The sequence below is a fragment of the Manis pentadactyla genome, chromosome 10 (genome assembly GCF_030020395.1).
Source record: "Manis pentadactyla isolate mManPen7 chromosome 10, mManPen7.hap1, whole genome shotgun sequence".
Taxonomy (NCBI): Eukaryota; Metazoa; Chordata; class Mammalia; order Pholidota; family Manidae; genus Manis; species Manis pentadactyla.
The window spans coordinates 102472829-102494325 of NC_080028.1; the positions used below are offsets into that span (position 1 = coordinate 102472829).

Genomic DNA, 21497 nt, shown 5'->3' on the forward strand with positions numbered 1-21497 from the left:
TAAATTAAACCATCAGACTGTATATCTTAAATGCATACAATGATTAGGTCAATTATTTCTCAATAAAACTGGAGGAAAAAAAGCATGCCTTGTCATTCATGTAAATTGACCATTACAGTGAATCAGTATCAACCAAGTTAGTACCTTGAGTTCTTACAGGTTCTGATACACTCACCTGATTCACATTCCTGGGCTAAGCCTCCAGAAGCAGGAGTGACAGGCCAGGCCAAAGCTCACAGCTGACCACCCATGCCTCCTTCATTAGTACTGCACTCTAAGAAATCATACTTCCTCTGAAAAATTCAACTAAAAGACCCACGAAAATCAAACATAACTTTATAACTCATTCCTACTTTTGAGTTTTCTAAGCAATCTGTCAAAAAAAAAATTCCATAGTATCATCTTTCCACTGGATTTTTAATAAGGTGTATGTTTCAAAAGATTTTCTTTCCAAGTATAATATACTTAATAGTTTTCATTTCAAGAAACTCCTGTTCACATACCCTGAAACATCTAAAAATTTCAGGATATCAAAATATCACTAAATCCTGTTAGCAAAAGTTAAGGTTAAAAATACAGAAACTTTATGACCCTCTGTCTACAGCCTACATTCAATTTTTACCTAGCACAAAGTTTAAAATAAGACTGATTAGCCTTAGCTGGTATTTTTAAGCCACACTTTTCCTGACAGTACCAATGTAGTAATTTCTCTAATTCCTGATATCAAAACCATTACTTTAAATTTTTGTCAAGTTTAACACTATATATAAAGTTTGATCTTATTCTATAACTGCAAAAGATATATGAAAGTCTTATTTCCTTTCTTAAAAAAAAGACGAGTAGTTGAACAAATTGCATATCTCAAAATGGACTTACTCTGGGACAGTTGTAATTGTTATTTGAAAAGAACAACTGCTTAAAATATTGGACTAAAGTCTACAAAGACCATGATGACACCACAGATTTGGTATAGTATCTCATAACTTATTTGTAAAGAACATAAATTAGTCAAAGGGCTTCCTCTTTCTTTTGGGTTTTTCATACACCAACCAAGAGAAAAAAATGCAACCCTAAACAAGGCCATTTTAAAAAGGAACTCTGATGCTGCAAAACACAATTCTGAATGCTAAGCAGCAATTTTCAGGAACATATATTCTTATTCTCTATAAAATAAAAATATCTATTTTTATTTTACTTGTAATTTTCTCCAGAGTTCAATATATTATGTGTAAAATAAGAACAAGGGATAGAGGGAAAAAAAGAAGCAAGCTAAAACTCCAAAGGAAAGCACAGATGTCTAGAAATTAGATTATCTAAACACTTCCAGTGTGTATAAACATGTATGACAGGGGGATGGGGTGGAACTCGATCTATGAAGCAGAATTACCTGGAGCTTCTCAAACCCACATTCATAATAGAATGAGGGAAGGGGAAATGAATCTGGAAGAACTGTTTCAAAAGGGCAGAATTATGATTCTGTCACCCCAAACTCTTCCCACCACTACTGGGCAATTCTATTAAGCAAGTGAAATTCATTTTCTCCCTTTCTCAGAAAGCCTTTGTACATACTCAAACTGTCATCTCCTTAAATGTTCAAATTTTCAGAAAAATGGGGAAAAAAAAGGATGGGTTAGATTTAGGCAAATAGAAATCAGATTTTCAATATAAAAAACAGTAAAAACAACAGTGAAATTCTTGAAGAGAACATTTCAAATGTATTTCAAATGTCACATCTCTATTTCATTCAGTGATTATAGTTCTATGGCAAAAAGGCTATTTGAGTCAGCAATAACCTGACCAGGGACACACAGGCCATAACCATACATCTTAGGGGTAGATAACAGGACTTTGCTTATCACCACAACATACAGTGATAGAAATTCAAGAGACAAACATATCAAGATTATCAAACAATACATATGTGTATCATCCAAGTGTATCAGGTTAAGAAGCCAGAATACACTCTTGAAGAGGGGATAAAAGAAACCTCCAAAATGTAAGCCAGCTTGCTCAGGCAATACCAGCTAGTGGGTATAGATGGAATCACACTGGTTTAAGGTGAATTAATACCTTAAACCCACCAGCTCTAAGCCCCCAGATGCTCTTACAGGTACTCAACACACTTAAAAGTACGTTTCTGGATGCACCAACCCTGATTCCGCCAAGCCTGATAGCTTGGCAGACCCTTGTCAGATGAGATCCAGGTCTCCCCTATAAGAAAAGAAAAGGTGGGGGCTTACCACAGACTGCTTGTACCCTGAAGCAGAACATTAGAACAGTTCAGGAAGGCAGCTCATCTAGTTTACACATACCGTATTTTCCTGTTCTACACATACCTCACCCTGCATATACTATTCCCCATGAGGCCGCACTGCCTCTGACTTATAATCATGACAGCTTTCAGTGAATAATGGGTTGTTGTATCCACATCCCCACACATACAGTCTCCCCTTCATGACCAGCCCCTGGACTGCTCTCCTAGGGCCAACCTCAGACAGGCCTACACTGCTAAAATGCTCCTATAACAGCTCAGCCCATGTTTATTACTACCTGCCAGTTGCCATCTGTATCCAAATCTCAGCTCTATCCCAGCTGAAATCACAATCACAAAAAAAAATCATCCTGTCTAATGACTTGAAAAATGTGATTATTAAGTTCACTCTGGAGTATCATCAACAGAAATATTCCTTCTCTGTTTTATGCTAAACCACAACTGATGGAACTTAATGCAATGACAGGAATGATATGGTAGGTCAGTAAAGTCATCAATGAACCAAGAAACCTCAGAAAGTAAATGAAAACATAACATTATTTTGGGGAGAGTTGGGGGAGGGAAGAGAGACTATAAACAATGGATTGGAAGAACAGAGCAACCAACATAAGTTAAAAGGTCAAGAAACATGTAAAATCTTCTGTGTATTTTATTTGAGGAAGGAGAAACACATTAGGGGTTCATTTGATCTGATAAACTAATGAACATAATAGCAGCTATGATTTATTTAGCAAGACACAGCGCTAAATGCTTTACATACATTATCTCTTTTAAACCTTATAAAAACCTTGTGAGGAAATGTTAACTTTTCATTTTTTAAATGAGCAACTGAAACAAGCAAGTTATGTAACTTGTACAAGGTCACACAGCTCACAAATGGCAGGGCCCAGATCGAAAGCCAGCTCTAAGGCTCTTGACACTATCAGGCTATAGTGCCAATACACTACAGTTGAGGGCTAAAATCACATATAGAAAATGTATGCACTTAAAAACAAGGTATACATCCATACATGCTGATATGAAATTATCTCTATGATAAATTAAGGGTAACCAAAACCCAGCAAAGACCCCACCAAAAAAGAAAATTACAGACCAATACCCCTGATAAACATAGATGCAAAAATACTCAACAAAATATTAGCAAACTGAACTCAAAAATACATCAAGAGGATCATACACCATAATCAAGTGGGAATAATTCCCGGGAGGCAAATCCATCAACATCATCTACCACATCAACAAAAAGAAGGACAAAACCCACATGATCATCTCCATAGATGCTGAAAAAGCATTCGATAAAATTCAACATCCATTCATGATAAAAACTCTCAACAAAATGGGTATAGAGGGAAGTACCTCAACATAAAAAAGATCATATATGACAAACCCACAGCCAATATCATACTTAACAGCAAGAAGCTGAAAGCTTTTCACCTAAGATCAGGAACAAGACAGGGATGCCCACTCTCCCCACTGTTATTCAACATAGTTCTGGAGGTCCAAGCCACAGCAATCAGACAAAACAAAGAAATACAAGGCATCCAGATTAGTAAAGGAGTCGTCAAACTCTCACTATTTGCAGATGACATGATATTGTACATAAATACCCTAAAGACTCCATTCCAAAACTACTAGAATATCTGAATTCAGCAAAGTTGCAGGCTACAAAATTAAGACACAGAAATCTGTTGCTTTCCTATACACTAATGATGAACTAACAGAAAGAGAAATCAGAAAAACAATTCCATTCACAACTGCATCAAAAAGAATAAAATACCTATGAATAAACCTAACTAAGGAAGTGAAAGACCTATACCCTGAAAACTACAAGACACTCTTAAGAGAAATTAAAGAGGACACTAACAAATGGAAACTCATCCCATGCTCTTGGCTAGGAAGAATTAATATTGTCAAAATGGCCATCCTGCCTAAAGCAATCTACAGATTCAATGCAATCCATATCAAATTCCCAACAGCATTCTTCAACGAACTGGAACAAATAGTGTTAAAATTCATATGGAACCACAAAAGACCCCAAATAGCCAAAGCAATCATGAGAAGGAAGAACAAAGCTGGAGGAATCTCGTTTCCCAACTTAAAGCTCTACTACAAAGCCACAGTAATCAAGATAATTTGGTACTGGCATAAGAACAGACCCACAGACTGGTGGAACAGAAGAGAGAGTCCAGATATTAACCCAAACATACACAGTCAATTAATATATGATAAAGGAGCCATGGGGAAATGACAGCTTCTTCAACAGCTGGTGTTGGCAAAACTGGACAGCTACATGTAAGAGAATGTACATGTAAGCTACATGTAAGAGAATGAAACTGGATCATTGTCTAACCCCATACACAAAAGTAAATTCAAAATGGATCAAAGACCTGAATGTAAGTCATGAAACCATAAAACTCTTAGAAAAAATTATAGGCAAAAATCTCTTGAACATAAACATGAGCAACTTCTTCATGAACATATCTGCATGGGCAAGGGAAACAAAAGCAAAAATGAACAAGTGGGACTATATCAAGCTGAAAAGCTTCTGTACAGCAAAGGACACCATCAATAGAACAAAAAGACATCCTCCACTATGGGAGAATATATTCATAAATGACATATCCGATAAAGGGTTGACATCCAAAATATATAAAGAGCACATGCACCTCAACAAACAAAAAGCAAATAATCCAATTAAAATATGGGCACAGGATCTGAACAGATACTTCTCCAAATAAGAAATTCAGATGGCCAACAGGCACATGAAAAGATGCTCCACATCACTAATCATCAGAGAAATGCAAATTAAAACCACAATGAGATATCAACTCACACCAGTAAAGAAGGCTACCATCCAAAAGACAAACAACAACAAATGCTGGCGAGGAAGTGGAGAAACCCTCCTACACTGCTGGTGGGAATGTAAATTAGTTCAACCATTGTGGAAAGCAGTATGGAGGTTCCTCAAAACACTAAAAATAGAAATACCATTTGACCCAGGAATTCCATTCCTAGGAATTTGCCCTAAGAATGCAGCAGCCCAGTTTGAAAAAGACATAAGCACCGCTATGTTTATCGCAGCTCTATTTACAATAGCCAAGCAGTGGAAGCAACCTAAGTGTCCATCAGTAGATGAATGGATAAAGAAGATGTGGTACATATACACAATGGAATATTATTCAGCCATAAGGAGAAAACAAATCCTACCATTTGTAACAACATGGATGTGGCTAGAGGGTATTATGCTCAGTGAAATAAGCCAGGTGGAGAAAGACAAGTATCAAATGATTTCACTCATATATGGAGTATAAGAACAAAGAAAAAAACTGTAGAACCCAAGAATGGACTAACAGTTACCAAAGGGAGAGGAACTGGGAAGGATGGGTGGGAAGGGAGGGACAAGGGGGATAAAGGGACATTACGATTAGCAGACATAATGTAGGAGGGGGGCCACGGGGAGGGATGTACAACACAGAGAAGACAAGTAGTGATTCTATAGCATCTTACTATGCTGATGGACAGTGACTATAATGGGGTATGTGGTGGGGACTTGATGATTGGGGCAGTCTAGTAACCATAATGTTGCTCATGTAATTGTGTATTAATGATACCAAAATAAAAAAAATTTTTAATTAAAAAATTAAGGGTAAAAAGACAAGTGTGCTGAGGGCAGTCTCCAAAGTAGCAGTATGTCGCCGCTTGTGCCAAGTCCAAGGGTTGGGAGGAAAGCTACAGAGGGTTGCACATGCATACTATCACTGACAGTGCTCAGGAAACCAGGAGCAGTGAGGGCCTCAAGCAGAGGGGATCCAACTGAGAAGCAGAGCAGAGCGTTTTCACTACATACACTTTGATACGGCGTGACTTTTTAACCCACTTATGTAATTTTCCATAAGAAATAAGCACTACATAATAAAATATGACTGCAAAACTAAAATCCTATAATGCATCCCCAGCCTTTTTTACAAAAGCTCAGTAAAGAAGTTTACAAAGAAAGGCATACCTATCTTAAGCATCCTGTCTAGATGTTTTCACCTGTTTAATAGTGCCCATGTCCTGAACATGGACCAAACATGCTGCCACACACAGAAAGGAGTAACCAATTCCTGAGAACATGGGAGGAGAGACACAGGTAGGAAACCTTAAGAGGTAGGGAAGAAAAAAGGCCACTCAAAAACAGTCAATGGAGAGAAAGGAATGGGCAGAGGCGAGGCTGCTCCTGGAAGCCCAGGGAAACACAGCTAGAGAGCAAAAGTGAGCTGTAGAAATGGGGACAGAAGATGAAGGCACAGAAGCACCTAAAGCAAGGTTAGGAAAAAAATTAGTCTGGAGAGTGGAAAGATGAAAAATACCAAAACACAAAGACTTATTTCATTTGTTGTAACACAATGAATATGCCCACATTCAGAATCAATATATGTCCCTTTGATTGCCTTAAAATACTATAACTTCATAATTTCGTGTATATATATAATGTGATTCAGAACTATTCGTTATGCTTATTAAGCCCCTCTCCCTGCCCCCATTTTAAAAGGCTTGAATACCATTTGCTCAGAAAGCAACTTTGGCTAGCTTAAGCAAAAAGGAAGATACACTGGAAAACAAGCTTGAGGAAAAGCTGAAAGTCCAAACTTCAGGATGGACAAGAACCAAACAAGCTCTGAGGCTGCATGGATTTGTGGAACTCCATAAAAACAAGTTTAGATGACATGGCAGAGAAATGACCAATGGGGCCCCGTGCTATGTACCAGGGCCATTCTCAGAAAATGGTACATTTTTGTAAGCAGGGCACCACTCCAATTATTGGCTACTACATTGCATTGAAACACACTCCACATTTATATTTAATATAAATTGATAAATTCAAAATGTGAAACATTTAAATTTAAAATCACTTTCATTTACAATTACATCCTTGAAATTTTTTGTACATAATACCATTAAAAACTTGAATTAGTTGAATTGATTTGATATCAGAGTTGCTATTGGGATAATTTGACACCAGAATCAAAGATTACCCAGCACTAACCAGAAATCAATGGTACAAATGTGTTTATCAATCCATCTTTCAGAGGAATTTTTTCTTACACTGAGCCTGTAACTTATGATACTGCTTTCCTTTTTCAAATAGATGAACAAAACAAAGCCCAAAACAGTGATTTAAGCTCCCTCAAGTAGAAGACAAAAACAGTATCTCAGGTCCCCATGAATGCAATCTCAGCCTGAACCACTAAACACTCTATTACACCTAAAATCCACTAATACCACATTATGGTAAATAATTGCTTTCATAATTTTTTAAAAGTTATAAATACTTATTGTTTGAAACTTACAACATTCAGGAAAAAAATTTCCTGTAACACAGAGGACTTTAAAGATCCTGGTCTATTCCTTGATTCATACTCACTGTATATATTATAAAACTAATTTCTTATCCATTTCTGACTTCATATTACATCCCCATTGCTTTTTAAATCTATTATACTTTTCCATAAGATTTTATATTATTTATTTCAAAAGTAATCAAGGCTCACAGAAAATGAGAAAATAAAACACCCATATTTCTACTATCAGTATCTTGGTGTGCTGCCTTCCAGACCCTTTTCTATGTAAGTATGAATGAATAACTGTGTCAGAGAAACTTCTCACCCTATATGCTCATGTAATATACAGAAGATAGCACAGTGCAAGGATTAAGAACAGGCACTCTGGAGTGCACCAGTGCTACATACAAAGCTCAGTTCCACCATTTATTAAATGACCTTAAACATTTTGTGCCTCAATTTCTTTATCTATAAAATAGGGCTGTAATGAGGATATAAGAAACTTCATAGAAAGGCCTTGCACGGTGCCAATTCACTAGAAGTGCTCAATAAAGGCAAGCTATTACACCATACAGAGAACCACTTTTTATCATACATACTCTGAATATCCATCCATGTCAATCAGATCCACTTCTACAACATCCTTTTTAATATAAACATAGTACAGTTTTCTCATGTGCTATATCAGCCACTAGAAAAGATGCCAGAAAAAAAAAAAGATCATTTTGGTCAAGGTCAACTGCTATGACCAAAATTTATAGGAACAGAAGATTCCAACCAACCTAACAGTTCCCTTAACAATTCCCTTAAGGAAATTGGACTCAGAGCAAGTTGGACTACCACTGTTTCCCAGTTAACCTGGGAGAAGTCAGAGGGCAAATAAGGTTTGGTTGTTTTTTTAAAAACGTTTTTATTGCCAATAGTATCTATTATGAAATTCAATTTATTCACCTAAGAAAGAGTAACTTTTAAAGACAATTTTTAAGACCCTCAAACTGTATTGCAGCTAATAAAATTCTGTTATAAATTTTAAATCACTTATAAACTATCTATCTACATAGAAGTATAGCACAACTTGTTTCATATTTTTGATTCCACAAAGAACACCCAAGTTAGAGGTGCAGACTTTGTCTTTCTATAATAGTCCATGATACTAGATTTAAGTTATTTTCAAAGTCCAGGAGTTATTGGTTAAAAACTACTAGCCAACCATATCAACTTGCCACAAAACCACAAATGCCTACATTCTTAATTAATGCCAATGATGTACCATTTTCTGAGAATGGCCCTGGTACATAGCATGGGCCCCCACTGATCATTAAGAATTGCCATTAATTCTTAAGTGTCTTTGTATCTTAACAGTGTTCCTCCATATGTATACTTTCCTTCTAATGTTGTTAAAGGTAGTTTATCCCTGCACATTTAATCTAGCTCCTATTAGATTCAAAGCTAAAACCCTGAGAATGTAAAGGAGATCATTTTGGAATGTGTTGGCTAAACACAAACACCTGAATGTTTGTTCCTTCTCTCAATCCTGTACTCATCTAGACATTGCTCACTCTTGTTGTTCAGTTTCAATTCTATCTGAATCTTTCATCTGTGTTGCCAAGTGCTAACCTGAATCCCCAGACTCTAACATGGCCTACCTACTTATATCCCTAAGATCCTGTCTAACTGATCTCCTAGGTTCCAAAGCCTTTGCATGACTTTAAGGGCCCTATGGAACCAATTATATGGCATTATATTTGTCCACATGTCTCTAACCCAATAAGGGATAAGCCCCATGAAGGAAGAAACTGTCTTATCATTGTCCCTTTACTGCTTTATACAGTGCCCTGCTCACTGAAAGCCTTCAGTAAACATTGAATGAGAACCCTGCTGCCCTCACTCTTTTAATCTGTCTCTTCTATTAGTGAAAACTACTAATGTTCACTTTTCTCAAACCACAAGGTGTATACATGCAAATAGACATATCTGAGGGACACATTGCCTCCCAACACTTAGCACTTCTCTATTTGCATTTTACTCCTTCCCACTGGTTTGTCTTTCTTCTTGAAATACATCTTTTAGTAGTTCCTTCAGCAAAGTCTAACAGTGATCTACAAAGCCATGATTTCACTTCTACTTCTGAATATTACTATACAGGGATACAAAATGCCTGCCGATCTACACAATAGCTTTCCTCAGGTTGCTTTCGTCTTGTTTCTAGTGTTTTATCTATAATGTATCTAGATATGAATATATTTTTATTTATCCTGCTTGGGGTTCACTGAGCCTCTTGGACATAAGAATGCAGGCCTTGCATTTATTATGGAAAATTCTCAGCCATTGTATCTTTGGATAGTGTCTCTCTCACTACTTCCTCTTTCTGGAAGCTTAGAAGATAATGGACTTTCTCATGCTAAAGTTCATGAGTCTTACCCACTCCTATTTCCATCTCTTTATCCCTCAGTACTGTATTCCAAGCACTTTCCTCAGATCTCCTTAAAGATCAATAGTTTTCGATTATATCTACTCAGCTATTTAAACTATCCACTGAGGTTACTTTTATTTAATGACCATAGTTTTCATTTCTAGAAGTTCTACTTGGTTCTTTTCCAAATCTGTTTTTGTTCTGATCTGTGATGTTCATTATTGTCTTACCCCTTTGGCCTCTAACAATTTCAACCAAGTAATCTCTGTCCTATGTTTCAGGAGCACTTCCTGAAGCACCAATTCTCTTAATTAAAACATTTGCCAACCCTCCTTCTTAGTGATTCATTTCCTTATGTGGCTGGAAGTTTTATATTAAAAGTTCATCTTTAGCAAGAGCTATTTCTTCTACAAGAGTCCTTGGTTTTTCATCTGATCTGCAGGACAGTTCCTGCACCACACTTTGTGCAAATTTCTCAGCTTGAAGGTTAGTTGCACTGTAAGAAAGATTCTATTTTCACTCACCCCCACAATGTGAGGTACAGCTTTGGGGTTTAGATGTTTTTTTGTTAATTTGTAATTATGCACAACCCCAAGAGAGCAGCATGTTTCTTTGTACATCCTTAGACTAGTGGACAAAGTTGTTCTAGTCTTCTATTCACAGATGGGACACCCTTCAAAGTTTTATGCAGGAGACCTCAACTCCACCTTCCCCTTCTTTAGGCAGACCTTAAATCCATGCCTCCTTTTCCTTCATGAGATCCTCAGGACCAAGCCCCTAGCACCTATATCCAGATCTGAAACCATTGCAGGCCTTGAGCTCCTGATTATATTCTGGCTTTGAGTTCTCTTTTCACTTCGGCAACCTGGAATTTCCTGGCCCATCAGGCTCTGGAATGCCTCTGTCTGTCCTTGTTTTATTTTGTCCACGGTTTCTATGTTTGCAGCAGGGTAGGGGAAGTCCTCTATATATCATCTCTGGTAGCAATGTTGTTATAACCTCCAGTAGTCACAAAATATGAAACTGTAAAATGATCACTTCAGAGAATTGTGATGATTACTTACCATTTTGCCAGATGACAACAGCCCTTTTTTTTTCAGCTCAAGAACAGTTTTCAAATTTGAAAGAAATAAATATTCCCAAGGCACTGTAAGATCATTTTGTCACTATACATTTCAAATGGCTTCATAGTTTTCTTGAGAATTTCAACAGAGTAAGAACACCTGTTGACACCATTTCTCACTACCCATTCTGTAATCAACTTCAATTTGCTGTATAGTGGTACAACTTTAGTGAAATTATACACAAAAAAATCAACATTTCCACCTAATCAACCAGTCTAAAGGCCTTTTCCTGGCCCTCTTCTTATTCACCTCTCTGCAGAAATACTGACCATTTTAATTTTTCTACCTCACAATCACCCCAGTTCAAATACTTATCCTATCTTATCACAACCATTCTCTAATTCACTTCCATCACTACACTCTTCCTCCTTCAATTTATCAAGTCACAGCCATATTAAGATTACTATAGTAATTGTCAACTGTTCACACTCCCCCCTCTGTCCTACAGTGGATCACCAATACCCAGTATGATGGGAAAAGATGAGGCATGATTCCTGTGCAAAGAAGTGTAAATACCAATACCACCACCTAAAACTTGCTGGATACAGGTGTGTACTTGGTAAGGTGCTCAATTACTTACCTGTGATCATATCAACTGATCCTCAAAACAGCTTTATGAAGCAGATGCGATTATGCCTATTTCAGCAATGAGAAAATGCTTGAGGAGGACTAAGTAGTCAACCCAAGGAAGCAGACAGAAAGAGGCTAAGTCAGTTGTATATTATGCAAAACCCATCCTTTTAAATAAGCTGTACTATCTCCACAAATACTTAGGTCAAAAGCCAAGAACTCTCCTCTGATTGCATAATTCATATATCCAAACATCCCATCTCTGTTTGGATACCTTCAAGGTACCTCACATTAACACACTCAAAGCCAAAATCATGATCCTACTGCCCAAACTGAGGTAGTACAAACTCAGTGAATGACTGCCCCGTGCAAGCCAGAAACTGGGACATCACCCTTAATATATTAGCAACCAACCAACTGAACCTCCATATCCAACCTATCTCAATATTACCTCCCCACTCTTAAATCTCTCTCTACCCACCTTTCTCCCCCTCCAGTTCTACTACTCTAGCCCAGACTACTATCTTCTCTTACATCAACTGCTGATACAGCCTAACTTGTCTACAATCATTCACTCTGGCTTCTCCAAACCCATTCTCAATTTTGCAGCCAAAATGCTTTTTCTTTTCCCCTCAAATACAAACATGATCATTTCACAAGTTTTGAACTCAGAACCAAAGCTTTAAGTCAATCTTTATTTCAAGTTCTGAGGCGACAGGAATGCAAAGACTAATGATAGCTAGGATGTAGTCACAAAGAAATTTTCAGTGAGAGTCAAGAGCAACACCAATACAGGAGATGAAGCAAACTGAAAGATGACAACAAAGAGGACAATACCTGAGAGGTTTCAAACACTTGGCGCCAGTTAGCCCTGAGGCAGAGCTGAATCCTAAATTTGCCAAGTTTCAAGTTATTCTTCTTGTTACACTGTAATACCCCAGAATGCCTCCAATGAAATCCTTTTTTAAGTAGTTCAGACTGAGTTCCTAGCTTGCAGCCAAGAGTCTTAACTAAGGAAAAAAAACTTCAAGCCAAGATGACACACCCAGAAAGAGGGGACATGCCTACAAGGCAAAAATAAAACAAATTCTACATAAAGTAAAAATACCTTTGGCCAGAAAATATATAAATATGTTCAGTGTTTGTAAACTCATGTATCTTCTCATTTTTAAGGTGATACATAAAATGCTGTAGGGTAAAAGCCATGTTTTCTTTTACATTCTACAAATCATCACAGCTTACAGTAGAACTAAATGCTAAATTAAAAAATTAGAAATAAAAGCATGACTATACAATAATAATATAAATCAAAGGTGTATCCTTGGAAGCTCACTCCCTCTGGGAACAGTTTATACCTGCATTCATATAAATAAAATGCCTTTTTCTAGTAATATTTTACCACGGTTCTTTCCTGGTTGTGATTTGCACTGTCAGGTATTATAAACTCACCTTGCTCATAGTGAAGAATTTTATATATTACATAAGTATACTGAAAAGTAGTGTGCCATGGAAAGAAAAAAATTACTGTGGTAAGATTATATCCTATATAAACACTTTTTCTGTTGCCATCTGGTGGTTCGTGTATTAAATCAACACTGACACCCACTGTATCGAAGGGCTTGTTCCACAAAAACCAATATCTATTTTTTTTGTATCACATTTACCAGAGAAGGCAAGACAAAACTGACCTTCAGTTTGAAAACAGGTCCTCTTCAATGAGAAAATCAAATACATACACAAAATAAAGATCATGCTAAAGAGAACTCACAGACACTACCAACTGTGGAGATGATCACCCTTATTTAAGTATGCTAGGTTATGCCCATGCGATATAAATTATGACATCCCTTTTTACCACAAATTTAAATTCTTCCCAACTAGACTACTTGGGTTGCTAAATTTCCCACCACTGACTACTCTTAATAAAGGTAACTACTGGCACTCCCCAAGTAACCACACTCCCCTTTGAGGCACCAGAGTCATTCTTTAGTTACCTCCCCATTTTGTTTTTCATGGAAAGATCTTCGTAAAATCAAGCTTACAGGTTCAAGTTTCCAAGACTTTCCTGATAAGGAATCATGTCTAAAATACAGAGGAGAGTTTTAAAAGGGAGAAAAGGTAACAAAACATTGCACCAAAAGCTAATTTTGCCTATATAATAACATAGGCCCAGACATCAGGCTCACATCTCCAAAAGCTGACCACATCTATTTAAAAAAAAACACATAGCAAAACCAAAAACACTGCAGAACCTAGTCTTAGTCCATGTTCAACAGGCTAATATACAAAGATCAGTAATTAATAGATTCATTTGACTGATGTATCTATTAAGAAATTAGATTACTTGATAGTTGTTCTCTTCACTAGACATTGTGTAGCAACAGAGTGCCAGCTAAGCCTGTTAAAATGAACAGTAATTGTGTTAATTCTGATGGCCTTCTGATTAACCTTAAGTCCTCAATATAGACAATTAGCCAACATAACATTAAGTTGAGTACAGACACATCAGACACTATATACTAATCTCTTTCATTACTGATGGTCACCTGTCCAGTAAACATTCTCATATCCATCACTATTTTATATCTTTTAAAATTTCTCACTGCATTAATTACCTCCAGATTTCATTTATTCTTGCCCTTCTTCTGGCCACTTAAATAAGCATCACACATTTTAAGAAAAATTTCTCCAAATTTCAGGCTTACACTGATAAATTATAGCAGTAACTCATTTTACAGAACCTAAAATTTTGAACATGAACCATTTTCAGGCTAGAGTAAATACATCATATGTTAGATAGCAGCACCTAAGGAGACATATGTTTGCATCTTAGTTGTCTTCGACACTGTAAATACCTTGGCAAAAGTAAAATGAAAAGAATTAGGTTCTAAAAGCAAGAAATACGGAGTTTTAGAATTCCCAGATAGGAGACACAGAGTCTGATGAAGGATAAAAAGGATATGACAACATATAGAAAGATCAGAGAATCAGAGCAGAAGATCTGAATCCTGAATAGCTATCTAGTCTAGCTCTCTCCTTTCACAGGTGAGAAAACAGACTCAAAGGGGCTAAAAGACTTGCTTGCATTGCAAGTTACAGAATGAAAAAAACAGGTCTACTGACAACACCTTTTCCACTCACCATATCGTTTCTAGGAAAGCTTTATAAAAATGTTCTCTTTCCCACAGGAGACCCTGGGGGCAAGGGTTTGGGGCCAGGCTGTGAGGCAATGCGTCTCTGGCTTTAGAGCTGCCTGTCAGTAGACCAGACCACTTAAATACTAGAATAGCAAATGGATAAATACCAAGGGTTTTGTAAAGCAGTTCTCCTATAACATCATTTTTTTCATATTTTGATATAGCAAGAATAATACTAAAATAATGAAGCTGTGAGCATAACATATTTCTCTAGAACAGATAGATCTCAGGTATGGGTTCAATAACTGATGTATATTAGTAAAACTGACCAACTTTTGCATTTCAGGGATTCACTGAAAAACTTAAGACTGATTTCTATGTGCTACTACAAAAGGATAGCAAGAAATGCCATATTAGCAGTCCCAGTTGACAGAATATATTCTCCCTTGAGATCACAGGTACAAATATTTATTTTATTAAAAATAAATTTATAAATTTACAGGAAAATTTAAGAAAAATACCATCAATAAATGAAGTAAAATTGTATACAAGACTACAGATTAAAATGCTTGGTTACATTTAATAGAACTTTCTATATGACAGTTTCAAGCTTACTAGTATTTAACCAGATAAAACTTACATCAACACTTGTTAAAACACAAATATATATATAATTCTACTTTAACTCCTCCATATACTTAACCTTTCAACCTGTTTTTCATTCCCCACCCTCAGCTTTATTCAACTTTTATGGATTTACATTTAAAGGGTCTGCCCTTAGAACTACTGCTTTTCTTACTTGCAGAAATTTAAGCCATGACCTAATCAAAATCCAGTTTCTGTGTTTACCTACTCACTTTGTGTCTGTTCCATTTCTAGATTCAGTTATTACCAAGCTCTGATGTCTGGAACACCTACAGAAAGGCCCCAAATCCATGTCTTAAAAACACAAGAACTCTTAAGACAGAAATAATACACAGCAACTGGTAGATAGAATATTACAACATCTTATTTGATTCCACTTAATTATCCACTTGTCAGAGTTCCACTATTTTACCCCAATATTTGAGGGCACAGGAAACTTCTGGCTAGGTATAATTCCAGTGTGTAACTAAACTTAACTGGTTAGATAGAATGCATGCCAAAACAAACTAAAAAAGGTATGTACCTTACAAATCTTACCTCTTTATGTTCATGTAAAGGTCTTAAATGTGTTTACTTGAGTGCAGATAAAAATTTTCCAACTGTTTTCAAGGAAATTATTGGTACACTCCCAGTGGCCAATTCCTGGGTGTTTGAATCTGCCAACACACTGCCACAACCCATTCTGTTGGAATTTGGCAATTACATTATGAAAAAGATTTCTTTATAAAACATCAAATGTCAATGGTCTTTCTTATGAGAGGAATGGGTATATAGACTTATGTATATTCTTCTCTATTTTCCAAATTGCCTAATGTATTTTTTTTACAATAATAGTAAATAAGGTAATCTGAAATTTATCAAGTAACTCAGTACCAAATTTAGAAAATATCAACCACTATCTTCCCTTTTATACTGATCAGATTACTCTCCCTCCCCATATAAAGCCACAGGCTACATGGGAGACATTCTAGCCCAGTGGTTGCGAATGTAGACTGTGGACCAGGCAGCCTGCTTTCCATTCTGGCTCCATCACTACTAGTCCCGGGACCTTCGGCAAATTAGTTAACATCTCAGTGCCTCAGTTTCCTCACAAGTAAAATGAGTGCAAAATGCTTCCTACCTCTCAGGGAATAGTAAATGAGCCTACCTAGAAAAAAGCACTTAGTACTGGGCACATAAGGGCTTAATAAGGGTTAGCTACAGGTGGCTATGCATACAACTGCAGAGAGGGTGATAATTGCTTACCATTAGGTTTGCAAGACAGTTACGAAGTGGCCAGTTGCCATGTGTTAAACATGTTGTGGTCTAATAAAATTTAACCAGTAAATACTGGAGTATTTACTAAATGTAGCACTATGAAGACTCTCCAGGGAAGCAGAAAGTCTAGAACTCAAGTTGCAATTAACTCAAACTACAAAGTTGAGAGGGGAAAGGGATCTATTGGGTAAGAAGAAAAGGGGCAACAGAGCACTTTGGGGTAATAGAAAGCAATAAGGACCCAAAAGGAAGCTAGATTTGTAGTGAACCCAGTTAACCTTGTTTAGTGATTTCTCCAGCAAACCAGTGGCAGAGTTGCCTAATTAGTAGGCCTCACCCAAGGCTGGGAATTAGCCTGATAAAAGTGGTCCAGGCAGGGGTCCACGCCACAGGAAGTCAGACTAAGGATGACAGAACTGGGTGAGATTATAGGATTGGACAACACAAGGATAAAACCTTAACAGAAATACAAGCATCCACCTGTGGAGCTTTTTTAAATGCACAAACTCATACTCCAGAGACACTCCAGGTTCTGAGGTAGAGTCTAGGTGACTGTATTTTTTAATTTTACTGGTGATTTTGATATTCACCCCAAACTAGCACAAAGTAGGAGACTGACTATGTCAATAATAAACAATGAGTGACTAAAAAGCTGTTTAAGTCAGGAAGAAATTTCAAAGTTTGAGATCATGAACATGGAACAGGTTTAAGTGGGGTCCAAAGTGCATAAAAGTCACTGGCATGTTGGGAGGGGTGTAATAGAACCACAAGGCCAGCTTAAAGGTTACAAGGGAAATCAAGTCATGTGGACTTATTAAAAGAGAGCAATGGTTCTCAGAGTTGACTGAACATGGGAACCTCCTGAGGACTTTTCGAATCTCCTGATGCCCAGGTCAATTCTCAAGTCAGTTAACACAAATTCTGGGAATGAGACCCAAGCCTCAGTGCTGTTTAAAGCTTCCCAGTGATTTTCAATATGCAACCAAGTTCAAGAAACACAGGGCTAGAAAGGTTCCAGGAAAGCAGGTGACTGAAATGAGGAAAAACAAGACAACCTAAGGTAGTGGTTCTCAAACTCTGGTGTTTCAGAATCAACTGAAAAGCAAGCTGTGGCTCATTGAAGAAAAGGAACTGGCCCTTTACAGGTACACCAAATTTCCCAGGTGCCTCTAATATGCACCAAGTTCAAAAAGCATTGGTTTAAATGACTAGAAATAATGCCAAAGGAGAAACTGCAAACTCTGAACAACTCCAAAGCCAAATTGAGAAAAGCTTCTCAGCCTGATGAAGAAACATATGAGGCTGTACTGAACATTATCAGAATCAATGAGCCTAGCAAAGATCCAGCAGTAAAGCTAAGGCACCACATACTTCACACACGATACTTATAACCCCACCATCCTTTGCCTCAAAAGGCATCCTTTTAAAACACTCAGGTGTGGCTCCTTGGTGAACAAAGAAAGCACACATTGCCACCTGCCTTTCAGAATGAAAGACCTGACTCTTCAGGATGTAGAACACACACACACACACAAAACCCCACACAAGTATATGACTCAAACTCTCATTACCAAAAAGAAGAAACTCCAGAATGTATCAAAGTTAAACTTGGAAGATCTGAACATGTATTTCACATAATGGCCAATTGTGTAAGTAAGGCTATGTAACTATATGTTACTTTTACTGGTCGATATTGCACTTACTTTCTCCCAAGATAGCAGGAACAAGCCTAACCACATGAAACATCATTAGAAGAGAGAACGTGTAGAATTTAGGAATTGCTTCACCTAGCTACATAATAATACTTGAGAACAATTCCAACTTAATGGTAAGTATTCCATTTAGAATGTTACATCTTATGATACATTCAGGTGCATATAACCAACTCATTTCCCCATCAGAAATCTTAATAAGGGAGAATGTGGTAACCACAATGTTTTTCATGTAAAACCTTCATAAGTGTGTATATCAATGATACCTTAATAAAAAAACAGCAATACTGCAGAAATCTGTATAGCAGCACCAGAATTTTCATTTTCAAGATACATGAGCTTTTGTCAAATGGTGACATCTCCCCTGTAATATAAACTTTCAACACAATATAAAAAATGGATATATTACACATTTCACAGAGCACAAAGAACAGAAACCTGTCAATGAATTTTAAATTTGTGACAACCTACTTGAAGTTTTACACTAAAAGACCTGTGTACACTTTCATAAACCTTATAAATGTAAACAAGGTACCAATGTTTATACTGGCGACAATGAATGAAATATTCCTAACAAGTGTGGCTGTTGTTTTTTGTTAAGTTTTCATTAACATTGCAATTGTAAAACGTGACAGCTTATACAGCCTTCCAAGTGTAACTGATAACCTGAAATCCGTGTAACATACTTCAAAACAAAGCCACCAGTAATTTCTCCATTTGAACTTGTGCAAAAATCTTCAAGTGTATAAATGTACAAGGGCTTACTGCAAACTGCAAGTCACTGTTTTTAAAAAAGGAAAACACCATTCCTACTTTAAAGGTCATCCTTAAGTGGTTTAGATTTCTTCATTTGAACCTGGTTTCTCTGGCAATCTACAGATACCATAGAAAAATAACTTAAAATGCTTTTCTATCAGTCAGTCATTAAGCAAAAAGCAGGAAAAATTTCCCAAGTAATGGAGGAGTTAAGTGAACCAGAAATACGGCAATTTGTTTTCATGTAGCAAAACACGAAACCTTGAGGAGGGGGCAGGGAGGACCACAACTGAGATAAAAGTATAGAATTAACAGGAGAATCATGATTAGCTGCTAAACTACCAGATAATGGTTTCAAGTTCAGACCTTCAAGATGGTGTTATACTGAAATCATTTGTTAGTTACTCCACGCTAATCATCCTCGCTGGACCCTGAACGCAGCTGATGTAAATTTAGAACTCCCACCCACCGTCAATCTTGCGAGGACAGAATTCCCCCATACAGCTAAGGAAAACCAAAGCCTATGTTCCTAACGCCGCCGGCAGCAACACAGGTACGCCAACCTTTAAAGACCTCACCAAAAGGAGGTTTTGAGATAGTTATTTCCGCCTTTTTGTTGTTTGCTTTCATCCTTATTCTTTGCAGACAAGCAAACTTCAATGGAAAGGATGCAAGCTGGCCGCGCTGCATTCTGAGTTTGTAAAAGCACCCGGATTAGGGGGAAATCTGGGTTCACAAGAAATTCCACTTCCCTTTGCAGAGGGTCGCTTGGCGTTACGGGTGGACTTCGCCCCTTTGGAGACCACACTATGTCCTGAACACAAGCCGAGGGGGTGCGGCGGGGACAAACCCGAGGAGAAAAGCTGTGGGCACCAAAGTTCCGCTGTCACCTGCTTGGCCCCACCTGGGGTCGGGACCCAGCGTCGGGCACCAGGCGCTGGGGAGTCCAGCTCGATGCCCCTCGCCTCGTCCAGGTCGGATACGAACCCACCACTCCCTCGTCTGAGCTCCACGGAGCGGCCAGCTCCGGCGGCTGGGTGCGCGCCGCCCCGCTTAAGCCAGCTAGAGACGGACAGGCTGCGTCCCCGGGGCGCTCGAGTCCCCTCCCGCGGCCACGCACCACCCCGGGCTCGGCGCGCGAGCGCCTCCGTCCTTCCTCCCGGCGGCCGCTTCCCGCTAAGACCGCCGCGCCCCACCGCCCCGCTCCTCAGGGGATCCCGCGCCCCACCGCCCGCTCTTCAAGGGGACCCGCATCCCACTGCCCGCTCAGGGGTCCCCGCGCCCCACCGCCCCGCTCCTCAGGGGTCCCCGCGCCCCCACCCCACCCCGCTCCTCAGGGGGGCCCGCGCCCCACCGCCCCGCTCCTCAGGGGGAGCCCGCGCCCGCCCGCCGTCCTACCTTGAGCCAGCGCCTGGAGCAAGTGCAGCTGGAGCGTCAGGAGCGCCCACCACCCGCGCCGCCGGCCTGCGCTTAACTTTGGAGTCGGCCGCCCGCCGCGCCACCCCACGTCCTGGCCGGGGCTCTCGGGCGCCTCGCGGACTCCGCGGTGCAGCAGCCGCCGCCGCTCAGGGCCGGACAGGGACCCCCGCGGCCGCCCCTGCCGCGCCGCGCCCCCGCCGCCTGCCGGCCGGGCACCACGGGCCATACTGAGGGGCCGCGGCCGCCCGCCCCCGGCCTCAGACCCCGCAAAAGGGACGGGCGGGCGGTGGTCTCCGGTCGAGCGCTCGTGGGGCGGCCAGGTGCTGGGGGCGGCAGCGGGAGCTGAGGGGCGCGGCGGAGGCGAAGTTGTCAACAGGGAAATTCCCCTCACACTGCCTTCAGCGGCCCCGCGACGAGAGCGCCCGGCCGCGCCGCGTCTCCCGATGGGTCTGGCTGGCGCTGAAGAGACGCCGCTGTCGCCGCCGTCCCCGCCCAGCGCTGAGGAGAAAGTGCGCCCTCCCGCGCGCCAGCGCTCGCCCTCAGCCACAGCCGCCTCGCCCCATTCACAGCCCGGCCGCACGCACCGCCCGCCCGCGCCCGCCGCAGCCGCTGATTGGCCGAAGGGAGGTGGCTCGCGGGCCCCGCGCCCCGCCCCCACGCCCTCGCCTGTTTTCAAACTCGCCGCGCCCGCCCGCCTGGAATTTCTCACCGGACCACGGGCTCGGCTCGGGTGGCTTCCCGCGCCGGCTGCGCCCCCTAGGGACGTGCGGCAGGCACTGCAGGCCCGGGCGGTCGGCACGCGCTTCGCGGGCTGCCCGGGCTTTGGCGACGGGGGCGGGTCAGCCTCTCGCTGCAACTGAGGTGCTGG

At 39.8% G+C, this 21497-nt stretch overlaps 1 protein-coding gene across 3 annotated transcripts in view; it reads right to left on the reverse strand.

The window, feature by feature from the left end:
- The window catches only part of SDK1 (sidekick cell adhesion molecule 1), a 1051799-nt gene extending 1030603 nt beyond the window's left edge, over window positions 1-21196 (reverse strand). For all 3 annotated transcript variants that reach the window (XM_057487434.1, XM_036932860.2, XM_036932859.2), the window contains exon 1: window positions 20609-21196. In XM_057487434.1, the coding sequence (XP_057343417.1) occupies window positions 20609-20855 (247 nt within the window). In that variant the 5' untranslated portion in view covers window positions 20856-21196. The remainder of the gene's footprint in view (window positions 1-20608) is intronic.
- Between the last annotated feature and the right edge of the window lie 301 nt (window positions 21197-21497).